At 44.7% G+C, this 12040-nt stretch overlaps 1 protein-coding gene across 5 annotated transcripts in view; it reads left to right on the forward strand.

The window, feature by feature from the left end:
• Nucleotides 1-680: 680 nt before the first annotated feature.
• Setd2 (SET domain containing 2, histone lysine methyltransferase) overlaps nucleotides 681-12040 on the forward strand; it is an 86048-nt gene continuing 74688 nt past the window's right edge. For all 5 annotated transcript variants that reach the window (XM_029481184.1, XM_029481185.1, XM_029481186.1 and 2 more), the window contains exon 1: nucleotides 681-884. In XM_029481184.1, coding sequence (XP_029337044.1) covers nucleotides 811-884 — 74 coding nt within the window. In that variant the 5' untranslated portion in view covers nucleotides 681-810. The remainder of the gene's footprint in view (nucleotides 885-12040) is intronic.

Here is a 12040-nt window from a genome sequence, read left to right on the forward strand (position 1 = left end):
CCCCCCCCCCCCCGGTCTAACAAACAGCCTCTCAGACTTTTAGGGCGAGGGCAGAATACCGCGGTGAGGTGGTTTCGGTGGGGACACGGTGGTGGGGGCTGCGGGAGGCTGGCGGGCGGAGGGCGTGTCCGGGAAGCCGGGGCTGAGAAGCAGCCCCTGCTTAGCTTGGTTTTCGGTGCGCGGCCGAGAGCCAGTTGAAGGGGCGAGAGAGACGGAATAAAGGAGCAAGCGGGCGAGGGCGGCAGCTGCGCTACCTCAGTGCCCGGAGGCCAGGCTCTCCCAGGGCTTCCAAGGATGAAGGCGGGTGTCCTGACGGCCTTGGGCCGTTCCCGGGACGGACGCGGTCCAGGGAGGGGCAGCGGTGGCGCCCCTCCAGCTCCGGGACCCGCCTCCAACACTCGGCCCCGGGACTTATTGTTCCGGGAAGCCGCAGGCTAGGCCCGGCCTGGCCGGCGGGTTGCACCCCGCCCCTGCCAGGGTCGGCGGTGCTGGCGCGCCGACTGGCGGCCGGTGGGCTGCCTGTGCGTGTCTCTTTAAGGGGCTGGGCCTGCAAGGCTGCAGGGCGGGCGGGGTGCGCGTCGCTTCGGGAGTGAGTGTGTGAGGGTGAGAGCGGCGGGCGGGCGGTTGCCGGAGGGAGGGAGGGAGGGAGGGAGCGAGAGAGCGGGCGGGCCGGCCAGCCAGCCAGCCAGCGACGCGGGCCGCCCCTGCCGCCGCCGCGATCGGACCAGCGGCCGCCTCCCCTCCGGTCCCCTCCCCCGCATCGGCCTGCCGCGGGGAGGGGGCTAGCGTCGCCGCCTCCAGCCGCTCCTCATGAAGCCGCTGCCGTCGCAGCAGCCGCCACCGAAGATGGGGGATTTCTACGATCCCGAGCACCCGACCCCTGAGTAAGTCTCTGCTCCGCGGTCTCCCGCTGTCGTTGGTCGCTCCAGCCCGAGGGTGGCGCGTCCTGACCGGTGGCGGCGCGCGGAGTAACGGGCCCCGGACGGCTTCGCGCGGTCGTGCTGGGGGGCAGGCCGGGCGCAGCTCCTGGAGGCCGCCTCGCTTGGCCTCGGCTGGCCCGGCGGTTGGGCCTGGCGCGGAGACGGCTGCTCGCGTCGCCGCGGCGGTTGGGGCGGGCGGCCCGGTGGGGGAGGGGCGGCCACGGCCTCCTCTGCCGTTGCCGCGTCCTCAGTCGGCCTGCTTAGGTTCGGCGTTCCGCGCAGCTCCTCCAGGACACTCGGCGGCGTCCCGGGCTTCTGTTGCAAACCACGGTGCATAGTCCGAGGCGCCGGGAAGGCCGACGCCGGCGTCAGGCCGCCGGCTCGTGTAGGCCGAGAATCCTCGGGCTCGGGTGGAAGCTCGGCCGGTCGCCCGGCCTATCGGTGACGGCAACTGGGACCGGAAGGGCCTACCGCGCGTCTCCCCGCTTCGATCCGCGGAGGAGACCCGCGTTGCATTCTCGGTTTTGATTTTATTTTTGTTTTTTTTTTTGTTTTCCCTCCTCCTTGGACACTCAATTCTGGCCCAGTAGAGCTATGAGCTTCATATTCTGCACCTTTGGCGCTTGGGTTTTTGTAATGGTGGCAAGGTTTGTCTGGTCCCGTTGTTGAGGTGACAGCAGTTTTGTTTTTTAACCTGAAAGTGAAAACCTGACAAACATTTCTCGATTATGAGGCTTGAACACTTTGGCGTCCTATTTCTTAGGTAATAGAATCTAGAATCTTATCTACAAGGATGGCTTTACTGCGTGTGAAGATTTAGTTAAGAGACCCTTTGTATAGTCTTCTCTAAAGAAGATAGTGTACTTGTAAAGCGAAATATAGTTTTGTCGTATAGTTTCTTTTCAGTATATCTAGGGCATTTTTTATATTTCTGTTGGGCGTCAGATGGTGGTGTACACCTGAGATACCAACTGAATTAGGATTGCAGGCAGGCTCCCTCAAAACAACAACATAAGTAAAAAAGCAAGCTTCCACTTCACAGTCAGGAGTCCGTGCCTTCCCTAAGCCCTCACAAGATCATTTTGTTTTTAGATAAATGGCTTCACCTTGTTGCCTAGGCTGCTCTTGAAATTACTGTGGCTGGCCTCGAACCTGGGATCCTCCCTCTTCAGCTTCTTCAGTGCTGGGATTGCAGGTGCTGACGACTAAGAAAAACCGTTGTTTTACCTCAATTTGCTTGTATTGATGTCTGCACATAGGAGCAACAAAATTCATTTCCAAGTTAAGGTTTGAAGGGATGTCTAGTGAAAAACAAAACTTTTCACTAAATTACCACACATGACACATTTTTGGGGGAATCTTTGCCAAAGTTTTTCACCTTGGCTCAGAAACATTTGGATCTTACTGGATAGTTCTTTAGTGTTGTAACACAAAAGTTATTTTGTTGGAGTGTTATCTCCACACACAAAGCAAAATCCTCATGTTGCCTTAAACAAATAAAATAAAATTTCATTGGGAAAATTTTGACAATCCTGTTTTCAACCTAAGAACAGCCTGAGTAGTTTTATACTTGTTTTCTTTTAAGTTTACGGAAGCCCTTTAGTGGCCCATCTTACTTTGTCTTTACCTGACAGATAATCTTGGTACCCAGGCCGCCTCTGCGCAGGCTTGATGTGCTCTTACAGCAAAGCTCATCTCTTACTTGCAGTAGGAAACCAGCATGGCTTTGTTTTCTCCTGGGTTTTGGCTTTGGAATAACACTTAAAGGTTTTTGCTTTGAGACTTGAAAAACCTCAAAAGGAATTTGTATCATTCACTTTATGTTGGCTGCATGCTTATCTTGTACAAAGTCATGTGCTAGCCCCCCAGGAAGGGCAAAGAGCCATGCAGTGACTTTCCAGGTTGCACAGTGACGTCTCAAAGCTCTAAGGATTACATCCTTTTTTTATTGGAGGAAAACATTTTTCATAATATGTGATGATAATGTGGAGAAGTCTGTCTTTACTGTGCATGGGAGGGGATGCTCAGTGTCTCTCCTAGTCTCGTGCTTTACTGCTCTCTTGGCTTTAGAGTGTCAAGTAAGCTCTGATACTGTTTATTAACTTCTATAGGTTATAGAGTGTTTTCTTAGTACTAGCCTAACGGTGTTGGCAGTCATCTTGAACAACAGTATCACCTGTTTTACATGGGAAGAAAATGAGGCCTGGCCAGGAAAGAAGAATGAAGCATTAGCAGACCCTGTGAGGAGGAAGTCAGACAGACCTGCTCTTGAACAGGAGTTTAACCTTGAGCGAATGGCTTTGTCTTTACATTTGGGTTTTCCCATTTTGCAAGTAGTTATCCCGATGCTAGCAACTTTCTGGGGCTTTGGAGAAAATTGAAGGAGATAATACCTGAACCCTTCGCTCTTGGCACAGTGTGTGTGCGCAAGTAAGCACCTTTAGCTGGAGTTATTAGGGAAATTTGAAAGGTGTGACTGTTGGGGGAAAACTGGTTGTGAAGTGGCCAGTCCTTCCCTTTCAGACTTGGGTTAGTTTCAAATGGTTCTTTGAAAAAGAGAAGTTGAGGTGAAATGTAAATTTGCTTTGATTGGAGCTTGAGTTGGGGCTCAGATGGTCTGTATTGTCTTCCACTTACTCTTAAGTAGTTGCATGTGTGTAGGCCTTGGATTTTTCTTGCAGTATAAATCACATTGTATTAAAGTGAAGTGGCTCTAATCATTTGAGTAACTGCACTAGGTGTCCATATAGTGCAGGGGTAGATAGTGAGGGCATAGCACAACCAATTAGAGTCTTCCAGGACCTGTCCTACTCAAGGAGACAAACATGATAAAAAGTGTTTGTTGTTGGGGTTGTTTGTTGTTTTAAACATAGGCCTATCTTGACTAAGGTTGATACTGTATTGATGTATTGATGTATTCAGCAAAACTTTGTGCAGTTTACATCCTAATGAGGCCTGTAAACAATACATTATAGAATGGCCAAAGGTAAAATGCTTTGGAAAATCCTATAGGATACAGGGGATTTGCTGTTAAGTCACAGTATAAAATGGGGTAAGCTGGTAAGCATCCGTGGGAGAGTAAGTTGAGATGGGACGTATCTGAGTCTGTTGTGTGGAGAGTTGAGGGAGTGGCGGGGCAGTAACCATCCACCTAACTCTAATCCTAACCCTAAGACTCTAACCCTAAGTTCCAAAGTAGTATAAGCTGCTCAGTGTGGCCAGAATGAAATGAGAAAGTGATGGTCAATTGGTTCACAGTAGGAGGGGTGCGGAGTTTCATAAAATTTTGTAGAGCCATTCTAAAGATTTGGCTGGGTTTTTTTGTTTGATTTTATTTTATCTTTTTTTTTTTTTAGAGGAACCCAGGCTGGCTTTGAATTCTTGAGCTCAAATGATCTTCCTGCTTCAGCTGACAGTAGCTGGGGCTGCATGTGCACCCACAGCGAGTGTTAGTCAGAGGATCATTTATAGTGTCACAGAGAGGAACAGAGTGGAAGCCTGAAGGAAGACTTGTAAAGAAGCTAATAACCAGCAGGAGAGCTGCTGGTGGCTGAAATAGATGGACGCTGAGGATTAGGCTAACGTGATTTAATGAATGACACATGTGGTATGCGAGAGAAATTAAGGATGATTGTAAGGTTTTTGGTCTGAACAGTTAGAAATCTGTTGTCCAATGAACTAGGGATGGTGTAGAAAGAGCAAGCTGGGAGTAGGAGTTCGTTTTTAGGCATAGTAAGTGGGAGATGATTGTTAGACATTTAGGTTGGATTGCTTTGTTAGTCTGGTTTTCAGGGGAAAGGTCTAAACTGGAGACAGTTTTGTAGTCATCTATTAAGGTAATATACAAACCAGCAGACTGGATGAGATTATTAAGACATTCATTATAGACCAAAAATTCATCATGGTGTATAGTTTAGGTAAAATCTTAGTAGTAGTCAAGGCTAGTGTGAACTCCGTGGTGGTTGTGCCTTTGCCTCCTGAGTGCTGAGAATATAGGTGTGCCTCCATTCCTGGCCGGGAGTATACTTTTGAAGTGCCACTGTTAAGGTTTAGTTATGTAAGCCTCTTGTTATTTGCTTTTGAGACAGGATCTCACTGGCATCTCCTGGTGACCTTCAACTTCTGCCTTGGACTTTTAAGGGCTAGGATTGCAAGTGTATCCACCGATAGGTTTGATGGAATAGACCAGTAATCCTATTTGATTAGTAGTCTGAGGCAGAAGGATCAAATAGTCAAGGTATGGTTGTGTTACTGAGTTGATTCAAGGCCAGCTTTAGCATCTTAGTAAGAACAGGCTGGGATCAGAGATCTACCTGTTTCTGCCTCCTAAAGGCCATATCCAACAGTTGATTTTTTTCATCTTCATCATCATCATCTTTATTTCTCTCTTAGACAGTGTCTCTCTACAAAGCCCTGGCTGCCCTGGAACTCACTCTGTAGACCAGAATGGCCTCGTATTCACAGAGATCTGACTGCTTCTGCCTCCTCAGTGCTGGAATTGAAGTTTTTTGCTACCATACCTGGCTGATCTAGTCTTAATAGGTATTTGTAATTTTTAACCCTAGTATTTGTTATTGTTGCATGAATCTTGTCAGTTTTGCTGAGACGCTAGAATAGTCATGTTGGATGACAGCAAAAGATGACCAGCTTGGTTAGACTCAAGGCTGACCAACTTCATCATTCCTGTTATTCTTTGACTAGAACTATAGAGTAGGGCCTTATTTTATACTGGATTAAAAGCTATTGTAAGATTTGGAGATTGTTTATATCTAGAATCACCAATAATCAGGTTTAGATTTCTTTTTGAGAAAAATCTAGCTTGTGTGTTTCATTCTGTTTTTGAGACAGGGTTATATTGTATAGCCTAAGCTGGCTTGGAAATTGTTATCCCACTAACATTGGTCCCTAAAGTGCTGGGGCTGGGATTATAGCCTTGTGCACAGAACCAATGGTAGAAAAGCCCACTTTCTACTCCAGCATCTCAGGTTGTAATGGTATAGCATTATTTTGAGACTTTACTTTTTTTTTTTTTTTTGTTTGTTTTTGTTTTTTGAGACAGGGTTTCTCTGTGTAGCCCTGGCTGTCCTGGAACTCACTCTGTAGACCAGGCTGGCCTCGAACTCAGAAATCCGCCTGCCTCTGCCTCCCGAGTGCTGGGATTAAAGGCGTGCGCCACCACGCCCGGCTAAATCCTTCTTACTCAATTTAACAAATACTTGCATTATAGATGTGAGCCATTGTACTATAATTTTAGCGTAGATTAACAAGTAATGGAAAATTTGCCATTTGTATTACTTTCCTCTATTTTGTTATCTGTGCATTTGTATGGAAATGAGCGAGTAATCTATGTGTCTGTGAAGTGGGCATGTGAATGCTATGCTGCATTTGTGGAGGGCAGAGAACCACTTGGGGAGGTAGTTCTCCCCTTCTAACTTGAGTTGTAGTTCAAACTGAGGTGGTGAGCCTTTTTACTTAGTGGGGGATTTTACCCCAGTTTGTTCCTCAATTTTTTTGAAATTCATTTTTGGCTGAGCTGTTGGAGAGACAAGAGATCGGACCTTCTCTGTGTGTTTTAATAAACTTGGAGGTAGTTTGTGGCCACCTGTACTTGCTGAACACAGATGAAGCATTTTAAAATCAATAAGGCCTGGTTACCCCCCCCCCCCCAATTTTGTTCAGGCCTAGTGGTTACTTAGTGTCTTTTCCAGCTGAGTGAGTAAATGGTTACTTAAATGGAGTTCTAAAGTTGAGTGAGTTCCTAAAGCTGCCTTTTATTTTAGAGTGCTTTTTCTGTCAAATGCTAACATGGTAGTGAAAATAGCTTTGGGATGATGTGGGTGTTGATAAGAATATAATTGTGCAAGCAGGCTGATAGAAGGGCTGCTTACTGGGAACACTGCTGTGGGCTTGCAAGAATTTGGAGCAAGTGGTAGTTTCTGACTATAGCTCTTGCAGCTGCCCACTTCCTCGCCAAGTATAGTCTAGACCTTCTCTTTTGGAAGGGGCTATACAGTGGTCCTAAATGTTCTTTGCGAAGACATGGTATAACTTACATTTTGATTCTTTTGTTCGATATTTGGCTTCTTGGTAAATAGTTATTAATTGTATACTTTATTTGAGTAGCCAGACAACACCAGGTTTAACACGTAAGTAGAACAAATAATTTATTAATATACACATGGCTACAGAAATCCTTGTCCACTGTGGGCAGCGCCATTCTTTGGGCAGATGGTCCTGGGCTGTATAAGAAAGCTAACTGAGCCTGATCCCTCAAACAAAACATGTTCTTCCATGGTTTCTGCCTAAGCTCCTGACCTGACTTCCCAGAATGATGGGACTGTAACCTAGAAATGTAAATTGAATAAACTCTTTCCCACTAAGTTGCTTGGGTCATTGTTTTAGAATTTGGACCTATAATAGTTTCCTGGTTTCATATTATACTTGTTACTGTTGAAGAGAGTTGTTGGGTAAAGAGTACAAGGATACTTCTTGTGACTGTAATTATTTTCTAATAAAGATCTTCAAAGAATTCAAGTCTGATCAGTGGTCAAGGTCACATTGTTGTAAACTTTCTAAACTTTGAAGTCTCAATGTCACTATGATAAACAGTGAATCAACCTGCATTGCTCTTAAACTCAGTTTCAAGGAACAGTCCCTATTGCTTTCCCTGTGGTTCTAGTCATACCTATACCATTCTTTTTACATCTGTCTCTGTCTCTTACCTCAGTCCACATTTCTCATTAGTCCTAAGTTACTTATTGTGTGTCTTTTTCTTTTTTTTAAAAAAAATATTTATTTTATGTATATACCCCACTTGCTCCTGCCCAAAGATTATTATTATAAATGAATACACTGTAGCTGTCTTCAGACACCAGAAGAGGGCGTCAGATCTCATTATAGATGATTGTGAGCCACCATGTGGTTGCTGGGAATTGAACTCAGGACCTCTGGAAGATGCTTTTAACATCTGGTACATCTCTCCAGTCCCTGCCTTTTTTGTTTCTTTGTTTCTGGGACAGAGCTTCTCTGTGTAGCCCTGGCTGTCTTGGAACTGCATTTGTAGACCAGGCTGGCCTTGAACTCAGAAATCTGGTGTGCTTCCCATGTGTGTTTGTGTCACCATGCCTGGGTGCCTTTTTTGTTTGTTTTCGAGACAGGGTTTCTCTGTATAGCCCAGGCTGTCCTGGCACTCACTTTGTAGACAGGGCTGACCTGGAACTCAGAAATCTGCCTGCCTCTGCCTCCCAAGTGCTGGGATTAAAGGCGTGTGCTACCATGCCCCCCCCCCCCCTTTTTTTTAAGTTTAAGCTTTTTGTTTCAGAGTCCCATGTAATCTAGGCTGGTTCCTAACTTACTGTACAGCTGAAGATGACATTATCTCACCTTCCTGCACCTGAGATTGAAGTTTTGCTTTAATGAGGCTGGTAGGACCTTGTATACTATATCCCAGTCTGGTTTCGAGCTGTTGATGATCCCTCCTGAGTGCATGGATTACAGGCCAGCCAAATGATAGTTTTATGTCTTTTCTTGTTAAGGATTCTCCTTCCCTTACATTTAACTTTTTTTTCTTTTGATTCTTCACAGTAAATAATCATAATCCCAAATGCAGGGATTAAAAGCATGCTGCCCTGCCATCACCTGGCTGTTATTCTGTGCCTTTGAGTGTTTGCCTGCACATATATATGTGTGCCACATGCACGTCTGCATCTGATGCCCACAGGAACCCTAAGGAGGGGGCATCAGATCCCCGGTAACTGGGTTGTAAGCTGCCATGTGGGCGCTGGGAACTAATCTTTGAATGCAGGATTTTAAAAGCTAACTTGTGGTCAATCATGGTGGTCCATACTTTTGATCCCAGTACTAGGGAGGCAGAAGCAGGCAGATACTTGAGTTTGAGCCTGTTTAGTCACATAAGGAGTTCCAGGCCAGTTAGGTCTATATAGTGAGACTCTTGTCTTTAAAAAGATAGTTAATTTGTATAAAAGTCTTAATTAACAATTTGAAAGAGCTGCTTAATTATCCCTTATTTTTTGTCCTGTTTAATGCAGCTCAGGTTAAGTAAGCATAAGACTGAAAGACTAGCATGATAGATAGTACTCAAATCTGGTAAAAGTACAGAGTAGATACAATTTAAACATTCAGTAGATAAGCTTCTGTCCTTTAGTCTGATTATAATAACTGTTTACCTCAGACTTGTGCTGATTTTGTTGTTGTATTGAGACTTGGCAGTCATAATGATAGCATATATGCAGTGAGTATCTCTTATCTATCATTGGTACACCTGCATGCCAAGAGAAGTCATTGGGTTGGTTGTAAGACATCATGTGGTTGCTGGGAATTGAACACAGGACCTCTAGAAGAGCAGCCAGTGTGATTTTAGGAAGTATATTCATATTTATAGTTTTGGGAAAACATGTAATTTTAGTAGTATTTTTATTATAATTTTCCCCTGGGGTGCATGTATTTTTTTCTGTTGTGCTTTGTTTACTGTGTTTTGCTAGCAGTTATGTTTGTGCACCACATACATGCAGTGTCTGTGCAGGCCAGAAAAGTATGTCAACTGCTCTGTGACTGGAGTTATTGACAGTTGTGGGTGTTCCCCAATGTATGTGTTTTTCAAATTAGAAACATAAAGTGCTCTAACTTTTGTTTTCTTGAAGCAGGGTCTCATGGCCTTGACCTCACTATGAAATTGAATATGACCTTGGGTTTCTGATCCTCTTGGCTCTACCTCTTGAGCTAGGATTACAGGCATGCACTACCACACCTAGTTTATTCAGTGATGGCTACTAAACCCAGTTTTTTCATGCATGTTTGACAAGCAATTTTAACTACATTCCCTAGTCTTCTTTCTGTCCCTATCCCTTCTTTTGAGTTAGGGTCTTTATATAGCTCAAGCTAGTTTTGAACTTTACTATGTAACTAGAGGTGGCCTTGGACTTGTGATCCTTCTGTTTCTCTCACCCAAATGTTAGGTTTATAGGTATTCAGTTATAAAACCATGCCTGGATAGTTTGGGATAAGAATCTTGTTAATATTTAGTTTGATGTTGAGCTCTTGGGCTCAAGCAGTTGTACTTCAGCCTAAACGACTGGACTGCAGTACAGGCACGTACCATACAGCCCAACTTTTATTTTGAAGTTTGACTATCTCTCTCTCTTTGTAGCCCCTTTTTCCTTTTCAAAACAGCTTTCGATATTATTATTGTATGTGTGAAGGGGGAGGTTATGTGATGTGTGTATGCACCTACTGTGGCATGCATATGGTCAGAGGACATGGAGTCAGTTTTTCTGTCCTCCTCCCTATGGCTGTTAAACCAAGCACCTTCATCTGCTGAACTGATGTCTTTCAACATAACTTCCTTCTAATATTTTTCAGTGATTCTCTAATTTATACGTTTTTGCTACTAGCTGTATTTAGGATTAAGGAATGAAACAAAATACTTAATGGTTTGTATAGTATGGTTACAATACCTAGAAAATATCAGTTAAAATTTAAAAAGCCACACTCAAATGTGTAAGAAGGGTTTGCACACCAACATGATAATAGGTTGGATTCAAGAGCTTTTTTTCTTTTGCTTGTTTGTCATTTTATCCCTTTCTCTACCAATATTAGATTATGATTGAGATTGATTGATTGATTGATTGATCTAGACATGTTTACTCTGTGTAGCCATAGCTGTACTGCAACTCACTCAAACCCAGAGATCTGCCTGTCTCTGGAGTGGACTGCTGGGATAAAAGGTGTTCGCACCAGGGATGGGGTGGGGGTTGGGGGGGGCAGTGATTTGGATATAAAGTAAAATAAAGTAATGAAAAGGTGTGTGCCACTACCACCTGGCTCATTATTGTTAAAGGTGATGGGCCACCGCCACAGGGCTTTGTTTATGATAGACAGTCATTCTCAATTTAAAAACAAATTTTTTTATGTGTATGTGTGTAAACAGTTAAATTCTCTGGAACTGGAGTTACAGATGATTATTAGATGCATTGTGTGTGTGTGTGTGTGTGTGTGTGTGTGTGTGTGTTGGGGGGGTGCTAGGGTTCTTTGCTCTTAACTACACAGTCATCTTTCCAGCTTAGCTGCTCAACCCTTTTGAGACAGGTCTGACTGACCTATTATATAGGCAAGGCTGGTCTAGAACTCAGATCAGCTTGTCTTTGAGTGCTGGGATTAAAGGCATGGGCCAACCACCATCTGGCTTTTTTTTTTTTTTTAAACCAAACCTTTCTTAAATGTATTTATTTTCATGTGTATGATTTCATGTATGTATACCACTTGCATTCTTAGAGCTCATGGAGGACTGAAGAGGGTGTTGGATCCCCTGGAACTGGAGCACAGATGGTTGTACACTACTATGTGGGTCCTGGGAGCTGAACCCAGTTCCTTTGTAAACAACAAATGATCTCAACTCTTTGAGCCTTCTCAGGGTTTTCTCTGTATAAGAACCCTGGTTGTTCTGGAACTCTGTTTGTAGACCAGGCTGGCCTTGAACTCACACAGAGATCCACCTGCTTCTGCCTCTCAAGCTCTGGAGTAAAAGGCATGCTGTACCACAGCCACAGCATTAGAGTTTTAAGATAGACTTAGGTGTCCCAGGCTGGCTTGAGCTTGTCATGTTGCTCACAATGACTTTGTGAACTCCTGATTTTCCCCTGCATCCCACCTTTCGAGTTTGAGTGTTACAGGTGTGTGGTGCCACACATGTTTTTGCAGTGCCAGCAATCTACCCAAGGCTTTATGTATACTGCCAACTGAGCTACAGTGTCTGCCAAGTGACCCAGGCTAGCTTAGCTTACAACTCTTGATTGTCCTGTCTCAGCTTCTTGAATGCTAAGATTACAGGTTCATCACTATACCCGTGTAGCAAAAACATCCTTCAATTAACTGTTGCCATTGATAGTATATGTGCTTTTATGCCTGGCAAGATATTATATATGGGTGATAATATTCATCAGACAATTGATGTACAGCAGTTCTAAATTATATATATGACATTTCAGTGGTTCTTAAGACCCACTGAGCCGGGCGTGGTGGCGCACGCCTTTAATCCCAGCACTCGGGAGGCAGAGGCAGGCGGATTTCTGAGTTCGAGGCCAGCCTGGTCTACAGAGTGAGTT

Source organism: Mus caroli, chromosome 9 (assembly GCF_900094665.2).
Source record: "Mus caroli chromosome 9, CAROLI_EIJ_v1.1, whole genome shotgun sequence".
NCBI classification, from domain to species: domain Eukaryota; kingdom Metazoa; phylum Chordata; class Mammalia; order Rodentia; family Muridae; genus Mus; species Mus caroli.